Here is a 22,874-nt window from a genome sequence, read left to right on the forward strand (position 1 = left end):
AGAGTGGCGCAGAGATAGAGTTTTCCTAGAGAGTTTTAGTACATTGTTTGAGTGTTTGAGGGTTTATTGTTGTTGTAAACTGAGTGCCCATAATGGTATTTACGTACTAAACTAAGGGAGAGATTAGAGAGCATTGTAAACTGTAATCTTAGTGGCTAAGACTGGATATGAGCCCACATTGAGCTGAACCAGTATAAAATCTCTGGTGCATTCTTGCCTTTATTTTCCGCTTTTATTTGTGTTCTATTTCCGCTTGAAGTTGTGCAAAGCTTGTGTATTTGCTCTAGTTTGTCTTGTGTGTTTCAGAACTGTGATCAAGCCTTGGTGTCGTGGAGTTTGGAACTACGACATGGTCTAATCCATTTACCTATAAAAGCAACAAATCGCAACTGTTAGGATTAGTTAGTATTATGTTAATTAGTTAGATAATTAGTTATTTCTCTAGAGCTCTCTTCTAACTAATTGTACAACTAATCTGTGTATATATATCCCTGTAACTCTATTCTTTCTTCAATGAGAATTAGATCGTTCTATACTCATTTGATTTTCATAATATGGTATCAAAGCCTCTCTCGATCCTCTCTCTCGTTTTCCCCTTTTTGCTCTGATTCTTCCAGCACCTTCGTTTGTTAATGGTGGCCCCTACAGCTTCGTCGACTCCAACCGGTGCTTCCGCTCCGCCGTTCTCTCCGATGGTTTTCTCTCATCATTTGTCTGTTAAGCTAGATCTCAATAATTTTCTGCTCTGGCGACCTCAGGTGCATGCAACGATACGTGGTCATCAACTTCAAGATTTTATCGATCCTGATGTCAAGATTCTAGAAAAATTTCTTTTCGATGCTGATCGGGAAGCCAAAATGATCAATCCTGAGTTTGTAAAGTGGGAGCAACAAGATCAGCTTCTTTACTCTTGGCTCCTATCGTCCATGTCTGAAAGCATCCTCACTCGTGTTGTTGGTGGAAAAACCTCAGCTCAGGTTTGGTCTATCCTTGACTCCTATTACACTTCTCAGACTACTGCTAAGGTTGATCAATATCAGACACAACTCAAGAACATAAAGAAAGGATCTCTATCATTGAATGAATACTTGCTAAAAGTCAAAACTCTTGTTGATAAGTTGGAATCTATTGGTCAAACTATTTCTGTCAAAGATCATATCAATGCTATTTTCAATGGTCTTCCTTCTGATTACAATATTTTTATTGTTTCTGTAAACTCTCGAACTCAACCATACACTGTGGCTGAGATTGAATCTCTATTGCTATCTCAAGAATCTCGTCTAGAAAAGAATTATCAAGAGCTTGATTCTACTCCTGCTATGGCCAATCTCACTCTATCTCAAGGATTCAAGAAACGTAGCAGTATTCCCAATTCTGGTTCTTCTTCGCATTGCTCCAGCAATCTCTCTCCTAATGGTCGTGGTAATAGTATGAATATGGTTGGGCATTCTCACTGGAATCCTTTTGCTACTCGGGGTCGTGGTCAGTTCTCCAATAACACAAGTGGTCGTCCCAACATTCAAGGTTCTCGTGCTCATTCCTTGCCTTCAAGTGGTACTCGACCTATTTGTCAATTGTGTTCAAGACCAGGTCACTTTGCTTCCAAATGTTACAATCGCTTTAATCCGAACTTTCCTAGATATGGTGCTACTCCAGTGGACAAGACTCAAGCAAACATGGCTGCAATGGTTGCTACCTCTGAAATGGTCAATGATCCAGTGTGGTATCCAGATTCTGGTGCTACAAATCACTACACTAGTAATGATTCCAACTTGATGCGGAGACAAGAGTATTCTGGGCATGAGAAACTTCATGTGGGTGATGGTAGTGGCCTCATAGTAAACAATGTTGGTAAGACAGTTTTTCAATCTCATTACTCTTCCAAATTTCTTGTCCTTAATCATATTCTACATGTTCCAAATATAACCAAAAATCTCATCTCTGTATCTCAATTCTCTAGAGATAACAATGCTTATTTTGAGTTTTATCCTGACTTTTGTCTTGTCAAAGATCAGGATACCAAGGAGGTTTTGATGCAAGGGCATCTCAGTAATGGCCTTTATGCGTTTCCTTCTTCCAATCTGCGTTTTCCTAAAGCTGCTAGCTCTTCCAATAATTTTTCTGATGCTTCATCTTTGTCCTCTACTGCAAATCAATTGTTTGTTACTTCTTTGAATTCGTTTGTTTCTTGTAATTCGTCTCATTTTGTTGTACCTCAGTCTGATTTTCATGTCTGGCATAGCAGGCTTGGACATCCAGCTGCCAAAATTGTCAAAACGGTTTTGTCCACTTGTAATATTCCTTCTATTAATAAAACTCATGCTTATTTTTGCACTGCCTGTTGTCAGGGAAAGATTCATAAATTTCCTTTTCCTCACTCTGACTCACAATATACAGCTCCTCTCCAACTAGTGCATTCGGATCTTTGGGGTCCTGCACTTGTTGTTTCATCAAATGGATACAAATATTACATTCATTTTATTGATGCATACTCTAGATACACTTGGGTATATCTTTTAAAAGCAAAATCTGATGCCTTACAAACATTTATTAACTTTAAAACTCAAGTGGAAAATGAATTTAGTTCCAAGATTAAATGTTTTCAATCTGATGGGGGGGGGGTGAGTTCAAAGCATTTACCTCTTATCTTACAGAAAATGGCATTCATCATAGACTTTCTTGTCCCACAACTCATCAACAAAATGGGGTAGCCGAAAGGAAACATCGACATCTTGTTGAAACCTCTCTCACTTTACTTGCCAATGCATCAATTCCCTTAAAATTTTGGGATGAAGCTGTCCGTACTTCTGCATTCATTATTAATCGTTTACCTACTGCTGTCTTGTCTAATTCTTCCCCATTTCAGGTTCTCTTTCATAAAGTTCCTGATTATTCTCAACTCAAAGTTTTTGGCTGCTCTTGTTTTCCAAACACTAGGCCATATAACTCCAATAAGCTAGAATTTCGGTCAGTCCCATGCACTTTCATTGGTTATAGTCTTAAGCATAAGGGATATAAATGCTTATCCCCTAGTGACCGCATATACATATCCAGAGATGTCGTTTTTAATGAACATTGTTTTCCTTATGCTAAAATCAGCACTACTTCCATTCCATCGTCTTCTAGTACTACAACTAAGTCGTCACCGATTTCTATTCCTATTGTCAAAGCTTCTAATCCCTTCACTATTCCAGCCACCGTCTCTCATACTTCTTCTGAAACTATATCTCACTCACATCACCCGTTACCTTCACAAACAACTCAGTCGTCTCCTTCTCCTGTCTCTTCCTCACTTCCTCCCTCACTTCATATATCCTCTCCTCCTCAAAACAATCAGTCTTCTTCTACTGAGATTGATCAAACTCTCTTGCCTATATCATCTTCAACAGGCCCTACCAACACCCATAATATGGTAACTCGGTCCAAGGTAGGGGTTTATAAACCAAAGGTGTTAATTGCTTCCGAAGAACCATTAACTATTAAAGATGCTTTGCAGGATCCTTTATGGAAGTTAGCAATGACAGAGGAGTATTCTGCCCTCATGAAAAACGGTACCTGGAGTCTTATGGATTTGCCTCCCTCTCGAAAAGCTGTTGGCTGCCGCTGGTTGTTTAAAGTCAAGGAAAATCCAGATGGGTCTATTCTTAGACATAAAGCGCGGCTTGTTGCTAGAGGGTTCAGCCAGCAATATGGATTTGATTTCACAGAGACTTTTAGCCCTGTTGTTAAGCCAACAACAATAAGGGTTATTCTCACGATTGCATTGACAAAAGGCTGGCAGCTTAGACAATTGGATGTCAACAATGCTTTCCTCAATGGTATCCTCCAAGAGGAAGTTTATATGAGTCAACCTCCAGGTTTTGTTGCTCCTGAATTCAAGAACAAGGTTTGCAAGCTTCATAAGGCAATTTATGGCTTGAAACAAGCACCCCGTGCGTGGTTTGAAAGGTTAAGAGATACTCTGTTTCAGTTTGGATTTCAAGGTGCAAAATCTGATCAATCTCTTTTTATTCGCATCACACCAGCCCATACTACTTTTATTCTTGTCTATGTAGATGACATTCTTATCACAAGTAGTTCTAATGGGACGATTACTGAGCTTATTAATCAATTACATCACACCTTCTCTTTGAAGGATCTTGGTCAAGCTCACTACTTTCTTGGAATTCAGCTCACTAAATCTACTACTGGTTTGCATCTTTCTCAAAGGAAATATATAATTGATCTTCTATGTAAGGCCAAGATGGAATTCGCTAATGGTTTACCTACTCCTATGTGTGCTAATGACAAGCTTTCAGCTCGTGGCAGTGATCCTATTGCTGATCCAACTGCTTATCGAAGTTTAGTAGGAGCTCTACAATATGCAACCATCACTCGGCCTGATATTACATATGCTGTTAATAAGGTCTCTCAGTATATGCAGAATCCATTAGCCACTCACTGGAAAGCTGTTCGTCGTCTTCTTCGATATCTTAAAGTAACATTGGACTATGGTCTTTCTTTTCAGCCAAGTACTTCTCTTGATTTAGTTGGCTTTTATGATGCGGATTGGGCTTCTGATCCTGATGATAGACGTTCTACATCTGGTTTTTGTGTTTATTTTGGCAGCAATCTCATATCATGGGCGTCTAAAAAGCAACATACAGTTTCTCGGTCTAGTACGGAGGCTGAATATAGGAGTTTAGCCAATTTAACTGCTGAATTGTCTTGGCTGCAATCTCTTCTTTCTGAGTTGCACATTTCTCTGCCTTCTCCTCCTTTGGTATGGTGTGATAACCTTAGTACAGTTCACATGGCAGCCAATCCTATCTTGCATGCACGCACCAAGCATATCGAGCTCGACATGTACTTTGTTCAGGATAAAGTGACCAGTAAGCAAATTTTGGTACAGCATGTGCCATCGGTGGATCAAACTGCAGATGTTTTTACTAAGCCATTGTCTGCTACCAGATTTCATCTTTTGAGGAACAAACTTAGAGTTGTTCTTCCACCTACTCTAAGTTTGAGGGGGGATGTTAGGATTAGTTAGTATTCTGTTAATTAGTTAGATAATTAGTTATTTCTGTACAGCTCTCTTCTAACTAATTGTACAACTAATCTGTGTATATATATCCCTGTAACTCTATTCTTTCTTCAATGAGAATTAGATCGTTCTATACTCATTTGATTTTCATAATAGCAACAAGTATAACCTAAAACTAGTTGGTAAAATTACTAAATTAAGCAAATACAATACTTTGAAGTTTTGAACTAAACAAACATTTCAGTATCATATAAAATGTTGTTGACCCTGTTTGTGTCTATAGAACCACCTATGTTTAATAAAAAAATGGGCCACTTTTTAACTTGTTCTATGTGAATTTTGAACCAAAACTCAGCAATGGTATTTTTTTTTTAAATTGACTAGGCATTTCAGAATTCTAATGGCTGCAAAATTAGAGACAACCACTAAAACATATTGACTTGATCATACTTATGTCTATCTTTGCCTGCATGTAACCAATCACAAGTAAAATACATCCAAGACAAATAGAATGAGAGACTTATAATAGCAACTTATATCGTTATCCAATCCAATAACTACATTTACAGAGAAAGTTGTGTTGAAGAACAAAAAGTTAGCAAGACCCATTTATCTAAACACAATAGTGATTATCCCCCAATAAGTTAATTTCTTATGAATATATGAAGATTCCAGCATCAACATCTTCTAATATTACTACTACTAAATTGTTAACCAATTATGGCTCATTTTAAGTTAGAATCTCTCACACCCCATATTATATAGAAAAAATTACACCTAGCATGGTAAATTAAAAAAAAAATGAAAAATACTGAATTTTACAAAAATTATAAAAATACGGATAACAACTTGTTACGGTTCTGTAATCGCCTATTACAATTTTCTATTTAGTTTGTAAATATGTTGTTTACAAAATTGTAACATATGGTTACAAGCTTGTAAATTTTAATTACAAATTTGTAAATTTTGGTTACAAAAGAATTGTATTATTACAAATTTATAAACTTTGTTTACAAAAAAAAAAATCGTATTTTCAGTATATTTTTTTAAAACCTTAGGTATTTTTGTGAATTTCCCTATTATATAATATACTCTACACTACATAAGTATAACTTTAAAACTTAAAATGTATTGGAATGGCTGAATACTGCAAAAACAACTATCTAAAAATATTCATCTTTTGTTTTCGGCTTCAACATTGCATTTTAGATTATTTTTATTATTGATAAACACCAAACGACAAGTTCCACCCACCAAACAACAAACGATTAAAATCTAATAGACAAACAAAACACAGAAAACATATAGATCATATGAGAAATCTCAACCCGAGATATAGCAAGCTATCTCAACCTGAACCACCACCAAATTGGCAAACTCCAGCCAAAAATCCAGACGAATAGAACTCAGATCTGGTTGGCAAAGAGGTGTGGCATCGTCAATGGAGGGCCCTTAAAAATTATGATTTTCATGAAGAAAAAAAATCATCTGCCTCGATGCAACTATATGTAATTTATAGAAAGTGCATAACTTTTCATTAGGGTGTCCGTTTTAAGTGGTATTTTTTTTTTTTTTTGAGATCTACAAGTCTAAGATGTGTACACACACATTTGGGAAGTTGAAAGCTTAAAAACACCCCTAAGTTCAAAACAATGTCCCTATATTTTCAAAGTTGTGTATGTTTTGAAGCTTTAAACTTCTCAAGTGTGTATGTAAACATCTCAGATGTGTAGATCACAAAAAATACCCAAATTCAAAAAAAAATCACCTCAAACAGATACCCGAGTGAAAAATTATGCACTTTCTATGAGTTTCATCAAGGTGTGTCGAGGCAGATGATTTTTTCATGATATACTTCCAACCAAGAAAACTCATTATCTAGCCAAATGACATGCTTAACCAATCCATGAGCCACAATATTTAAATTGCAACCAACATGAAAGAGATGCCCCCAGAAGATTAGACATTAGAGCTTTAATGTTAGTACAAAATTACACCCAATTTATTTTGATAAACATTATTGCTACTTAGAGTCAAACTCAAGAAAGAGAATCTAAAGACACTTAATTAACCGAGAGTCCTAGAACTTGAGTCAATTCGGTGCCACTAGAAGAGCAAGAGCATCTGCCTGAAAAGCTGCTAAGTTACTTGAAACATAAAGCAAAACACAAACCCATCAGTTTATAAAACCAAGAAAAGGAAAAAGATCGACCAATTCTAACCAAAGGACCCCCTTTGGTTAGACATAGATCTATGTGATTAACCCCTAATATTTATAGATTAAGTAATCGAGAAAAAATTAATAAGTACAATTATAATATTATCATTTTTAACATAAATATTTTTTATTTTAAATGATATTATGGTATTTCATATATGTTATTTTATCTTTTTCTTTAATTATTCCTACAAATTGAGGGACTAAATTTTTAAAGTTAGGAGGAAGAGGTCTCCCTTCATCTCTCCTCTCCTTTGTTTTCTCTATCTAGCGAAACAAAAGATTTAACTTTTTATTTTCTCACCTGTATCTCCCTTCTACCAAACATAGCATTAATTTTGAAGGTTTATTATGACCCCAAATAAAGTTAAAAACTGAAGCCCACGTAAAAATATAAATCTGAAAAGGGTATTTGTGGCATAAATACCTAATATTTTTAGTTTTATACACTTATATACCCAATCTTTTTTTTCAATGGCAAAAATACTGAACGCTATAATTTTGTTGCATCGATCACTACCAAGTCCGTTAAGTACTGACATGGATAATTAAGATGACACATGTCAGCATATTAGTAGTCTAAGTAATATTTATATTAAAAAAATATTTTAAATATTGTTTAAAATATAGAAAAAGTAATTAATTTTTTTGTAATAATATAAATATAAAATAGTATTAAAAAATTAAACCATTTTTCTCTTTCTTTTCTTTCTTCATCCCTTATCGTTCTTCTTCTTTACTATTTCTTTCTTCTTCCCCGATCGTTCTTCTCTTCTTCTTCTTCTTCCTCTTCTTCTTCTTCTTTTTCTCTTTCTTTCTTCTTCCCTGATCGTTCTTGTCCTCTCTTTTTTCTTTCTTTCTTCTTCCCCGATCGTTCATCTCCTTTTCTTTTTTTTTTCTCTTTCTTTCTACTTCCTTGATCGTTCTTCTCCTCTCTTTTTTTCTTTCTTTCTTCTTCCTTGATCGTTCATCTCCTTTTCTTTTTTTTTCTCTTTCTTTCTTCTTTGTTCTTTCTATTTGCCTTGGTTTGTTCTTCTAGTTTTCCATGGCAGTTCCTATCTTTGGGTCAAAGAGATAGCAAGCTATCTCAACCTGAACCACCACCAGATTGGCGAACTCCGGCCAAAAGCTAGACGAATAGAACTCAGATCTGGTTGGCGAAGAGGTTTGGCATCGTCAATGGAGGTGCGAACTCAACGAAAGAGAAGGTGGTGCAAACCCAGAAAAAGTAGGTATCATCAATGGAGGATTGAGGCTGTGATACCATTTTGTTTTATTATTTTGTGTAAATCTAAGGTTTGTTTTTATTTTTGCTGGAGTGTAGATTTGTGTTTGAATCATTTTTTTTATTATTAGATTTTGATCTGGATATAACTTTTGGAATGCTTAAATTTGGATCTGATTAAGTTCTTGGCTTTTAGCTTGAATGGATGTTCCTATTGGGTTATTTAGAAGAAGAAGAAGAATCAGCTTCAAGAAGAATCGAATGGGTGAAGAAGAAGAAGAAGAAGAAAATAATGGGTAGAGAAGATGGATCTTTGGTTTTAGATTTGTTTAAAATTTGTTTTCAAACGTAATTTATTTGTTTTTATATTTATTATTTTAAATCAATTTTTGTTATTTAAAATATTTTTTTATATTTTGTACAATATTTATATTATTTTTTATATAAATATTATAGGACCACTAATATGTTAACATGCGTCATCCTAATCATTCCTGTCAGCACTTAATGGAGCTCGTAGTGATGGATGCAACAAAAGTATAATGTTGGGATTTTTGCCGTCGAAAAAAAAAAGATTGGGTATATAAGTATATAAAACCGAAAACATTAAGTATTTATACCGCAAATACCACAATCTGAAATAAAAGACTAACCATTTGTTTGGTAGAAAGGATTAATGGAAGGGTGAAGGAAAAAGAGTGAAATGAGAGATAAAATTCCTTATTTGGTAGGGATGATAGGAGGAGGGAAAGGGGTAAGTGGAGGGAGAATTTATTCCTCCAAATTCATAATACACTGTGTTTGGTAAGAATGTTGGAGAATAGGAATGATGGAGAGTATGAACGACAGATAGAGTAATAGCAATCCCTTCCAATTGTTTGGTGTTGAGTCTAGTGTTGTGTTGTGTTTAGGTTGTATTTTAGGTAGTTTTTATTAATCTTTTTAGTTGTTTAGTGCAGTATTATGCTTTGCTTTTGCTTGTTTTCAGGTTTTAGCTTATAAATAAAGGAAAAGAACAATTGGAGCAAATTGGCAGAAAAATGATAAAAAATTTGCTTTTTAGTGTTGATTTCGTGAAAAGATGAATCATGAAGCAATTTTATGGCTTCGGTGAATTTTCGGGACCAAAAGCACAAAAATTGAAGAAATTGCTTAGGGTTGCGGCGCTATGATGCTAAACCGCGACTCGGTCCAAGGCAGAAAGCCTGTTTTTCATAAAATTGACACAGGCTGCGGCCCAGGAACAGAGGGTTGCAACGCGCCTAACTTTGTCTACCCAGAAAATTTACACGGGTCCCGTAGCTGAAAGGGTTGGGCCGCGGCGCGCTTAACATCCATGCGAAGCCTAAATTGACACGGGTCGCAGCGCTTGAAATGTTGGGACGCGACTCGCATTGCTTCTGAAGAAAAAATTATGTTTTAAACCTAATGTCGAGAGGAGAGAAGGAAACTAGGGGGGAGTACGAATTTTTAAGTGAAGAACACACCGTGGAGCATCTCCGTTCATTCTCAACGCTTCATTTTATTCTACTCTAATTTTCTTTATGTTTATTTTTTATTCTATGGTTGTTCTTGCCATGGGTATGAACTAATTTTATTTTCTAGGGTTTTTAATGTAATCACTTGCATCTTTGTTATTTTTTACGAGGATTTAATGATTCTTTCTTCACTTCTATTCTAAATTATTTGATTTGTTCTTAATGCTTGTGAATGCTTGATCACCATTTGCATGATTTATAATTTTGATTCAAAATCTAAAAAGTAAGAATTGATTATGCTATGATTGAATAATCACAATTTTCATATTGGATGAAAATACCTATATGAATTGTGTAGTTTTCGGATTATTGTGTTCAATGTCTTTTATGTGTTGGAATTTATCACAAGAATGTAGAAAATTCACATGTAAATTGAGTTTTTTTGTTTATTGAAAAAGAGTAAGAATCGTTTTTGTTAATCGTTTTTGTTAATCCGCTATTAGTTTAGGAAGAAGAATTGTGAAGTCTGATTAGCGAAATAATAAAGTAAATAGTTGATGGAATTAAAATCCCTAGTTCTTTATTTTTGAAGCTTTTACAATTATTTGTTTTCTTTCATAGTGTTATTTTATGTTTATTGCTTTTGTTATTTTAATATTTTTGAAACCAATTTATTGTTGACCAAATAGAAATAGAAAATTAATTTGCTGGTAATTAGTAAATCAATCTCCGTGGGAATGATCTTTATTTATCATTGTATTACTTGTGTCGATTTCGTATACTTACGTATTAATTTTAGCGAACAAGTTTTTGGCGGCGTTGCTAGGGATTGATTTTTATTAATATCAATACAATTATTTTTTATTCTAATTTGATATTTCTGTGTTAATTGTCTCTAACAGTTGTGTTTAAGAGTCTTAATTTCAGGTGCCAATTGGTATATGCAACGTCAAGGGACTGACAATCTTTTTCCCATTAATACTGAAATTGAGAGGACTTGCATACAGAACAGAAAGCAAAAACGGTTAGCAGAGATGGCCCAACATCAGGGCAATGGGTTGAATAGGGACGCTATTGAGCCAGCAGTTCGCACACTCAAAGACTATGTACTCCCCATTGTTACTGGAGTACAATCATGCGTCCAACTGCTGGCAGTTGCAGCCAATAATTTTGAAATTAAGTCGGCGATTCTGCAAATGGTCCAGTCTACTGTCCAGCTTGGTGGACTCCCTACTGAGGATCCCAATACACACATAGCCAATTTACTAGAGCTGTGTGGAACTTTTAAATATAATGGGGTCACCGATGATGCTATTAGACTGAGATTGTTCCCGTTCTCACTGCGGGATAAAGCTAAAAGTTGGTTGAACTCTCTTCAAGCCAATTCAATCACTACATGGGAGCCATTAGCTCTGAAATTTATTGCTAAATTTTTCCTTCCATCAAAGGCTGCAAAGTTAAGAGGAGAAATTAATAACTTCTCTCAATTTGATGGAGAGTCTCTTTATGATGCATGGGAGAGGTTTAAGGGGTTTTTGAGGAAGTGTCCTCGTCATAGGATTGAAAAATGGATGCTAGTCCATAATTTTTACAACGGTTTGTGTGGGACGACTCGCACCATTATTGACGCTGCAGCAGGTGGTGTTTTCATGAGCAAGAGTGCTAATGAAGGCTTATGAATTGCATGAAGAAATGGCCATGAATAACTATCAGTGGCCTAGTGATCGGGATAGAAATAAGAAGGTAGTTGGTATGCATAAGTTGGATGCTATTACCGCTCTCACTGCTCAGGTTGCATCATTGACCAAGCAACTGCAACAAAATTCTATGGCCACTCAAGTCATGAAAATCCAAGCGGTATGTCATAATTGTGGCGGTCCTCACCCATTTGAACAGTGCATGGTAGTTGAGATGAACAACTCCATTCCCATGGAACAAGTGAATATGATGGGAAATTTTAATAGGCAAGCTAATAATCCATTCTCGAACCCGTTCAATCAAGGGTGGAGAAATCGGCCTAATTTTGCATGGAGAAATAATCAGGGTCCTCAACAAATTCAACAGCCTATGCATCAAGCTCCACCTTAGGCACCGTTACAACCACCGGTACTACCTGTTGCTCAAGAGAAGATAAATGAGTTACAAGCTGCACTGTTAACTCTGACCAACTCTCAATCTCAATTTATGACAGAAACTCGGTCATCCATCAGGAATCTTGAGATGCAAGTTGGTCAGTTGGCAAATATATTACAAAGTAGGCCTCAAGGAAATTTGTCAAGTAATAAAGAGGTGAATCCTAAAGAGCAGTGCAATGCAATCTCTTTGAGGAGTGGGAAGAAGTTGGAAGAGCCAGTCAAGAAGTCTATACCTGCACCAAAATTTGATGCTGAGAATGAGGGTAAGGTAGAAGAATAGGTTATTGAAGACCTTGAGAAGAAGCAGACCCTATTGACCTTGAGAAGAATGAGGGTAGGTGAGCTTTTCCCAATTTCAGCTTCCGAAAAATAGATAAGGGCATTAAATTTACACTAGCCCCTAAATCACATAAGGTCTTGGTCTTAACACTATCTCCTATTGAGCGAGGAATCGCAAAACTACCCGAATCTTTAAGCTTGGGAGGTAGTTTCTTCTGCAAAATAGTACTACACTCCTCTGTAAGTGCCACTGTCTCATAATCCTCCAACTTCTTTTTCTTTGACAAGATTTCCTTCATAAACTTCACATAACTTGGCATTTTTTTCAAATGCCTCGGCAAAAGGTATGTTAATGTGAAGTTTTCGAAAAAATGTCTAGAAACTTCAAAAACTGCTTCTCAAGTGCCTTCTTTTGAAGTCTGAGGATATGGAATCTTGATGTGGTGCTTATAACTCACTAGACTACCGTGTCCTTGCAAATGGCAAACCACTCTCTTAAGCAACCTCGTGGAGTAACCGAGGATGTCTTAGTTAAGGTTGGTAAATTTATCTTCCCTACTGATTTTATTATTCTAGATATGGAGGAAGATGCAAACATTCCCATTATTATGGGAAGATCATTCTTAGCCACGGGGAGAGCACTAATTGATGTACAAAAGGGAGAGTTGAAGCTGCGAGTGCAAAACGAAGAGGTAACATTTAATGGTTTTGCAGCAACTGATATTCCAACTTGTTATAGAGTGGATATGGTATGTAGTGGTGGTAGTAATTTGGAAACCACCAAGAGAAAAACCAATGCTGAAATTGGTAGTCGACCAGTTCATCATTGTTTGAAACGGTTCTTGTAATGCCCCGAAATTCCTAATGCGGTTTAATGGCTGGATTAATAGGTCGGGAGGGCCATACTTGTTTAATTATGCCATTAAATGAATATATGCATGTTTATGTGAATTATATTATAATATGATGTTATATACATGCATGTGGGTCGACAATTGTTTATTAAACTATTTTGGCAATTTGGGCCGTTTAGAGCATAATTGTGTATTTGGGTGCATTTTGTGATTCATGAATGAGATCCCATCATTATGGAGACATATTCGAGCTATTTGGCATGAGACGGTCATATATAATGGATTAGCGGTTTTGTCATAACGGGGTCAATTATTGGGTAATAAGAATGTTTATTTGATGATAAATTGGGAGTATTTAAGATCATGAGGAAATTCTGGAAGTTTTGACTATAATATCCCCAGGGGTGTTTTCGGGACCCCGAGCACTAGGTTTTATTTGAGGTTACTTAAGCTTGAAGTAGCTTGTCAGATAGAACCGTACGTTAGAAAACATTTCCTCTCTCCTTCGTTAGCTCATTTTACCGTTCGAGGGATTTTTGAAGAAATCTCGAGTTCTAGGAGTCGGAATCAGGCGAGGATCGAGGCATAGCGATCCTAGGAAAGATTAGAAGTGTCTTAATCGAAGGATTTGATGGAAAACAACTAAATTGAAGGTAATCTAAGTTTAAGTTTTGAGTTTATAGAGTTTCTAAGCTTTGAATTGGATTTTGTGAATCGTTGAGTTTTTAGTTCGTTTGAACCATTGGGAAGCTTGGGAACTTTAATTTGATGATTTGGTAATGTTTAGGTGTGTTTTTGGAGGATTTGGGAAGTTGAAAATCGAGTTTGGGCGTGTTCTGGGTTAGGGGTTGCGGCCCTAGCTCGAAGAAGCAGGTGGCTGGGATTGTGCTTGCTGGGCGCCGCGGCCCTTGCTTCAGGAATGGCTAGGGGCCGCGGCACAAGGTGCCAGAGCCGCGGCTCTTGAGCAAGGTTGAGCCCGTTTGTGTGTTTTGGCCCCGAGAACATAGTTTTAGGCCTCGGGATTGTTCCTACTACTTGGATTAGTTTGGATTGATGTCCCGAAGGCTAGATATTGGTTTGGGAACCTATGTTGTTCATTTTATTGATGGCTTCCCTTGTTTGGTTATGATTAGGTGACCGCTAAAGGACTTTAAATCAGATCGTTCTCAAGGGTCATTCTTTTATTCATTCTAGCTCGAATCAAATGTAAGAAAACTGCACCCCATATGTGACATGCATGGTTATTCTTGATGCAAGTTGGATGTTTAAATGTAAACATTGATAGCATATCGAATGCTTGGAAATCTTGCTCTTTTGCATATGATTATTATTGAGGCATGCTGGATGATTAAGTGTGATGCATGTGATGCACGATAAACATGTGATTAGGGCATGCCATGAGTATTAACTGTGAGATTGATCAGAGCTTCTCTATGTTTGTGCATGATCATAATTGTGCCAGCAACTGTTAGGTAAGCATGCTAAATGCACTACGTTTGAATAATCGACACATGACATATGTTTGGTAGCAATGCTTACTTGTGCATGGTACTGACTCATTAGTCAGAATTGGCAAAGGTGTTAGTATCAACTGTGAAGCTGTGACTCATTAGTCAGGTTCGGCAGTGGTACTGGTCACTGGTCACACGATGCTGACTCATAAGTCAGGACGACTTTAGCGTGTTCAACGTGAGCCAATAAAGATTAGATCTAATCGATATCTGCATTGAATGACTCAAAGAGCATTAATGTCGGACCGACCTCAAGTTTGATGAATACTATAAGCGCTTGTGTGACTTACCTATCAGTCACTCATCTGTAAGGCTAGTGGCTTACCTAGCAGCCACTCTTCTGTTAAAGTTAGAGACTTACCTATCAGTCTCTTGTCTGTTTAAGGCTAGTGGCTTACCTAGCAGCCACTCTTCTATTTAAAGTTAGAGACATACCTATCAGTCTCTTATCTGTTTAAGGCTAGTGGCTTACCTAGCAGCCACTATTCTGTTTAAATTAGTGACTTGCTTGTCAGTCACCCAGTATGGTTTTCTAGAACCTCAAAGTGATATTCACTCATCTGTTTAAGAGCTATAAGCTCTGTGTGATTATAATGATAATCATTTGATAATGTTTATATGCAATACCGTGTTTTCTTGCTGGGCTTCAGCTCACAGGTGCTATGTGGTGCAGGTAAAGGCAAAAGAAAGCTGGACCATCCTTAAGTTGGAGAGCTTAGGTGACGATGTGTACATATGCAGCTGCTCGACCGCCACGGCCGAGGTTTGAAGGAAAGGAACCAGGGCTAAACCCTATTTTGCCTCTTAGATCGGCTGGTTGTAAATATTTTCTTGTAATAAACCTCTAAATTATATTTTTGGGATCCCAATGTATACAGTAAACGTTCTAGTGAAACGTTATATCTTAACCGAAATTTTTAATCCCTAAACCGCTAATCATACTTAGTTACACGTTTATGACCAAATGACTCGATTAGCGAGTTTAGCACTATTTGCAATGTGCACCGTAACGGTCCCTGGAATTAGGGCATTACAGTTCTATAGTGGGAACACTCGAAGGCTAGACGAGTGGTGGAAGGCTCCGACAATTAGCAACATCAAAAGACGAGTTTTTGCTTATGACACTATGGAACTAAAGGATGAGCGGGGTGGACTTGACCCGAGTTGAAGTTTAATGAAGGAAGTGAGCGTCCAGCTAGAGACATCAAATAAAGCGCTTTTGGGAGGCAACCCAATGTTATTTTTAATTTGAGTTCTTATGTGTTTGTAATTTTGTTTTTCTATTAAACTATTTTTAATTTTTGGTCTTAGGTTTAGATTTTATTTTCAGTAATTTTTAGTTTAGTTTGTAATTTTTGAATCGTAAAATACATGAAAAAAAAAGCTTTATTTTGAGCTGCAGCGTCTGGGATAAACTGAACTTTCTAATCACCGCCTCCGTCACCTCCATCTTGATGATGTTTAGCTAGATCGTTGGTAAGTTTTCTTTCCTTTTCTTTTTATGTCACATTGGGGACAATGTGTCAATCAAGTTTGGGGGAGGAGTCTTCCTATTTTGTGTGTTTGTGTCGTGTTGTTAGTCTATGATTGTTGTTGTTTAAGTTTTAGCTTAGTTAAATATTGTGTTGTGTTGTGTTTGTGTGAATCAAGTTGTCAATACTAGCCTATGATATGTAAGAAAATGTTGTGCAAATTTTTGAAATTTTTGATCGATTGAATCTGTGTGCTTGGTTAGACTTCATTGGTAGCTTATTTCGATCCATGAAAAAAAATTGAATGTTTAGCCATGATTGGAAAATTCTTTGCAATTTGAATTTGAATGTATGCATTGTAAAAAATTGTCTTGTGTTTTGATAAATGAATGAATCTAAAACTTGCTTGTTTATCATTTAAGACAAAATCCTATATGAGATATGATTAGGAAAGTGATTTAGGCAATTTCTTAGAACGTTTGAGCCTTTTAAGCCAACCCAAGAGTAATTTCCCATTGTTACCCTTGTTGAGCTTAAAATTATCCTCTTTGTTGTTTGACACCAATTGTGACCCAAATAGACATTTTGTTAGTTTCCATTCCTTTACCAAATTACTATGAGCATAGGGATAAATATTGGGGAATGAATTGTAATGGAATGTGATTAGTTTTGTAATTTGGTGTATTGTAATGAAGAGTAAAAAGGTTGAGAATTGAATAAACAAAACAACAAAAACAAAAAACAAAAAATGAAAATCCAAGCTACACTCTTGTTATGCTTTCACAAAAATAAGTTTGGGGGAGTTTAGTTTGAATAAAAAAAATGATCAAGTGAAACAAGTGTTTCTCAACCTTTATTTGGGTTCATATAAGGTTTTCTTCAGGTGAATTGTTGGTTTGTAAGTTCATATGCTTATGGTAATTTGGAGCCTAATTGACATATATTTATCCATTGCCTAAGCCTATTGTTATGAGCCTAAAGTCCTAGTGATTCTTGAGCATATTTTGTCTACATTAGTGGAGAGTGGTGAACAATGCAGGCATATGGATCAAAGGTTTGATGGTCTGATGGTAAGTTTTGACATGCATACATAAGATTTAATTGCTGAGTAATTTTTGTGGTTATCGTTAAATAGGATTTTTGGATTGAATCAGGTTGTCGATGTGGTTTAACTAAAATTATGGATTGTTTATACAAATCAGGATTTTGAACTTTTGTGTGAGATTTTCTGAAATTGAGACTAATTCAGTGTTGTTGACTTGATTCATAAGTTTGTGTAGTTTGTGTTTTTGAGTTGTCTATGTGTGGGTGTTTAGTTTGAATCTTTACTCGAGGGCGAGTAAAAGTTAAGTTTGGGGGAGTTAGTTGAGTCTAGTTTTGTGTTGTGTTTAGGTTGTATTTTAGGTAGTTTTTTATTAATCTTTTTAGTTGTTTAGTGCAATATTATGCTTTGGTTTTGCTTGTTTTCAGGTTTTAGCTTATAAATAAAGTAAAAGAACAATTTGAGCAAATTGGCAGAAAAATGATGAAAATTTGGCTTTTTGGTATTGATTTCATGAAAAGATGAATCCTCAAGCAATTTTATGGCTTCAGTGAATTTTTGGGACCAAAAGCACAAAAATTGAAGAAATTGTTAAGGGTCGCGACGCTATGATGCTGAGTTGCAACCCGGTCCAAGGAAAAAATCATGTTTTTCATAAAATTGACACGGGTCGCGGCGCAGAAGGGGTTAGGTCATGACGCGCTTAATGTCCACACGAAGCCTAAATTGACACGGGTCGCGACGCTTGAAATGTTGGGTCGCGACCCGCACTGCTTCTAAAGAAAAAATTAGGTTTTAAACCTAATTTCGAGAGGAGAGAAGGAAACTGGGGGGGAGTACGAATTTTTAAGTGAAGAACACACCGTGGAGCATCTCCGTTCATTCTCAACGCTTCATTTTCTTCTACTCTGATTTTCTTTATGTTTATTTTTTATTCTATGGTTGTTCTTGCCATGGGTATGAACTAATTTTATTTTTTAGGGTTTTTAATGTAATTACTTGCATCTTTGTTATTTTCTACAAGGATTTCATGATTCGTTCTTCACTTCTATTCTAAATTATTTGATTTGTTCTTAATGCTTGTGAATGCTTGATCACCATTTGCATGATTTATGATTTTGATTCAAAATCTAAAAAGTAAGAATTGATTATGCTATGATTGAATAATCACAATTTTCATATTGGATGAAAAAACCTATATGAATTGTGTAGTTTTCAGATTATTGTGTTCAATGTCTTTTATGTGTTGGAATCTATCACAGGAATGTAGAAAATTCACATGTAAATTGAGTTTTTTTGTTTATTGAAAAAGAGTAAGAATCGTTTTTGTTAATCCGCTATTAGTTTAGGAAGAAGAATTGTGAAGTCTGATTAGCGAAATAATAAAGTGAATAGTTGATGGAATTAAAATCTCTAGTTCTTTATTTTTGAAGCTTTTACAATTATTTGTTTTCTTTCATATGTTATTTTATGTTTATTGCTTTTGTTATTTTAATATTTTTGAAACCAATTTATTGTTGACCAAATAGAAATAGAAAATTAATTTGTTGGGAATTAGTAAATCAATCTTGGTGGGAACGATCTTTATTTATCATTGTATTACTTGAATCGATTACGTATACTTGCGTATTAATGTTAGTGAACATTTTGGTGAGGATGATGGAGAGTTAGAATAATAGATCATTACTTAATTTTAAAATTACATTATTATCTTTATAATTAAGTTTTAGTCTTTTTTTATGAAGCTACATATGTAATTTTAAATTAAATAAAAAGGAATCGAATGATTGTAATGGTGGGCCCACGAAGATTACATATTTACCCTATTAAAATATTAAAAAATATTTTATTAATTAAAAAGTTATTTTAAAATAAAATTACTTTTATGTTTTGAGATTTTCTCTCTCTTTTTTTACACTTTATTGGACTACAATTTTTTATTAAAATAAATAAATAAATATAACTTGTTCAAAAATAAAATACTAATATTGAAAATAGATTATCCTTTTATATATGAAAAAATATATATTTTAAGAATTATTAACCAATATCTCTTTAGATCAATTAACTAATAATATTGCTATCTTATAATAACTATTAATATATGAGAAATTGGTGGAAATAGACCCCTTTTATAGTGCATTTTGCACAATAACCTACTTTCAAAATATTTCGACTAAATGACTGTAGAGTCCAAGAACTTTACTTAGCTAAGATAGATAGTAGTATGATAGTATTTATAGCATTATCTTTGTTACTATGGATTTTTGGTTCAGACCGGGAATTATTTGGACACTCATAGTAGTACTTATAGATTTTCTAAGTTTAATCTATAGTTTAAGAATATTAAGATAACCTAAGGTTTGATTAATGTGACTAATATTAAGGATTATATATTTTATACTATAAGGTTTAGATATCAACCAATAGGATTTTAAGCACATGTTATGAATGGTGATTAAGGATTAAAGATTTTTGAGGATTAAATATAATAAGGAGTAAAGTTTGAATGTTATAGGGTCAGTCAGCAGCTTTTAGTACGTTGAGGGCTTAGTCAAGGCTGTTTACTCCATTCAAACTTAGCTAAAAATGTGTAATTTCGTGTTTAAATATTCAGCGTGTGCCGATATATCGCAGCTATAGGGGGCGATATATCGCAGCACGTAGATACGGAAAACACGAGACGATGCACGGTCGCCTCGGGCATACTGGCCCAGGCGATATATCGCCTACAGGGGGCGATATATCGCCTCCTTCAGCATGGATTCAAACTCTTTTGAATTCATTTCCTTTCAGCCATTCAAACTCCTTCAACAGTCCAGCATCTTGTGAACGAGTCTTCAGCCTCTGCTGAACGATTATTCAAATGATTTTCACCTAAAAAGCCATTATTTTTATTCAAGTAAAATCAAGATATTTTCATTCCCAAACTCTATAAATAGGACCTAGTACCCAGCCATTATTCACCATTTTCTCTAAGTTCAGAAGCTGCTAGTGTTAAGTGAGTGTGAGAGTGTAAACACTTGGTTGGGGAAAAACTATAAGCTTAAACATCATAAGCTTATCAAACACTTTGGGAAGTGAGTTCTATAGTATTTCGGTGAAGGTTAGAGTGATCTTGCAATCTTTGAGGTAAACCCAAAACTCTAGTTCCTTTCTGTATTTTATGTTATTTCTTTTCTCAAAACCTTCTACTCAGTCCCCTAACCTTATTCTTATTTTGGTTAGGGAATCCAAGCTCTTAAGCATATAAGTTGGTAAGTATGTTTTTATGGTTTAGTCTTTCCATCTCTTTCATTTCATCTCCTTTCTTTAGACTCACTCTTTCTTATGGTTTTAGGAGTGTTCCAAAAGTCCCAACTCAGTCCATAATCCCGGTAACTTTGGTAAGGAAAATAGGCTAGAATTAATATGTTATGTGCTTATGTTATCTATATGCTTTATGTTATTAATGTGTTATGATATGTATATGTGTATGTTTGTAGGCTTGGGCATATGACCCATATGGCTAACAAGACCCCAAATGGGTTATGGGCATATGACCTACTTAGCTAGTAGGACCCCACTAATCCCATGGGCATATGCTTGTTTAGTCTATGGGACCCCAAGTAATAATGGCCATTATAATAAGTGAATTATGTGTTATGATATGTCTTTACGTTATTATGAAATTATGTTTATGTTTATGACTATGTGTTAGATTTTCCTTGCTGGGCATTAGGCTCATTCCTTTCTGTTTATGTGCAGGAAATAAGCTTTAGAGGTGGAAAGATTCGTGACGCTTAGAGGATGTGTATCGATGGTGAATGGAGTCAAGGGGCCGAGCGTTATTCGATTCGAGGATGTAGTCTTGTTTATGCTTTTATGGTTTTAAATGTATTTTCCGCATTTTCTATGTAACTCTTTTTAGTTTTTAAGTTATTTTGTTTTAAAGACAATGGGTACCCATATCCTACTTATTTTTATGAAAGTAACCTTTGTTTCTACAAGTTTATAATAAATTGTGGTATTTTCGCAAATATATGTTTTAGTAAGAATATGTATGTATAGTTCGATAATGGTCCAAGAGTCTAGATTAGTGGGTCGTTACAATGACCTCTTTTATTAATGATTTTTTTGTATTACCCATCTTACCCTTAAAATAAAGTAATAATAAATTAAAATTAAAAACTCTAATAACTATCATCTTCCTCCTCTCACCCATCCACCCACACCCATCCACAACCACCCACTATCATCCCCCGCCGCCACCACCACCGGCGACCACCGCCCCCTACCGCCGGCGAACACTGCTCATCACCAGCTGCCACCATTTCTGCACAAATCTGGCCACCACTCATTCAAAAGGTTGGTTTATAAAGTTTTTTTATTTTTATAAAATATGAGATTTTTTATATTGTTTTTGTAGATTTAAAATGCAAAATGATTGTTTTAGTATGTTGAAAGTATAAGTAAGAATTTAGGTTTATTTATGGAGTTTTATGGAGGTTAAAGCTTGAAAAATTGAAAAAATTAATGGTACTTTCGGTTATTTTCGAGATAGAAAAATCCATAATTTTTTGACAGCTTGTCTAATTTTTCGACAAGGAGTCTAAATTTTAAACCAGTTGTCTAAATTTTAGACCAGTAGTCGTATTTTTTCGACCACCTGTCTAAAATTTAGACAGGTAGTCTAATTTTTAGACGAGTTGTCGAATTATCAGACATGATATTTAATTTTCAGACAGGTTGTCGAATTTCTAGATTTTTCAACTTAATTTTCATTTTTTTATATAACTTTTTAATAAAAAAAAAAATTAGTCACGCGTGCAACAACATGTTTGAACTTAGTTTTTGGTACTGTAAACTATTCAGAATTTTCTGAAAATTTGCAGGATGCTCTAAATAGCTACAATATACACGGTCATAAAAAAAAGTCACGCCGAAAACTGTTCGCGAGTCGAGAACACTGAGAGCCCCACCGGTAGGGCTTAAAGTGAAGCCCCTATAGGAGAATTCTCATATATATATATACATTGGTGTGATAAAAAGAAATTAAAATTTCATACAATTGCTAATATAGTAATTTCATAACCAAAACACTCTCCATCCTTTTCATTTTCTTTATAATACCAAATAAAAAGATGGAAAATTATTTTCTCTCCTTACTCTTACCCAACAACATAAAAGATTCGCACTTTCCTCTCCATCCTTCTATTGGAAAAACAATCAGAGTGCACAGTGAAAATGGCATGGTGGGCCTAGTTGATAAAACACAAAAAAAATTCATCTCTCATATAAACAATTTATATGTTCAAGAAAACATCCAGACAGAAACATTAATATGCAATATTATTAATCATACAACATATATATAAATATACACATACTTATATATATCATATGCACATGTATACAAATATTAAAGAACAGAAATATTTACCTCTTGAAGTCTATCAAGTGTCCTTGAGTCTTTTCGTATATATATCGATCTTCTTATCCAATGTTTTGAGTAATCAAACCGCTATCTTTCGGAATATTCTCTACACCTTAAGATGTGTGTAATTTATAAATCACAAGTATACTTCAACACATGAAAACTTGGATTATAACTTGAGAATGGTTAGAATAAAAGAAGAATATGATGAAAATTTCTTG

General features: G+C 35.1%; 1 protein-coding gene and 1 non-coding gene across 2 annotated transcripts; one reads left to right on the plus strand and one right to left on the minus strand.

The window, feature by feature from the left end:
- Positions 1–11,398: 11,398 nt before the first annotated feature.
- Positions 11,399–11,505, minus strand: LOC133807724 (small nucleolar RNA R71). The gene has a single exon (XR_009879622.1). It is a non-coding gene; the product is annotated as a small nucleolar RNA R71 (small nucleolar RNA).
- A 1,332-nt stretch (positions 11,506–12,837) lies between these two features.
- Positions 12,838–13,206, plus strand: LOC133805643 (uncharacterized). Its single transcript, XM_062243815.1, has one exon. It carries the CDS (start codon positions 12,838–12,840, stop codon positions 13,204–13,206), a length of 369 nt encoding a protein of 122 aa, XP_062099799.1.
- The last annotated feature ends 9,668 nt before the right edge of the window (positions 13,207–22,874 follow it).

The sequence above is a fragment of the Humulus lupulus genome, chromosome X (genome assembly GCF_963169125.1).
Source record: "Humulus lupulus chromosome X, drHumLupu1.1, whole genome shotgun sequence".
Lineage (NCBI taxonomy): Eukaryota > Viridiplantae > Streptophyta > Magnoliopsida > Rosales > Cannabaceae > Humulus > Humulus lupulus.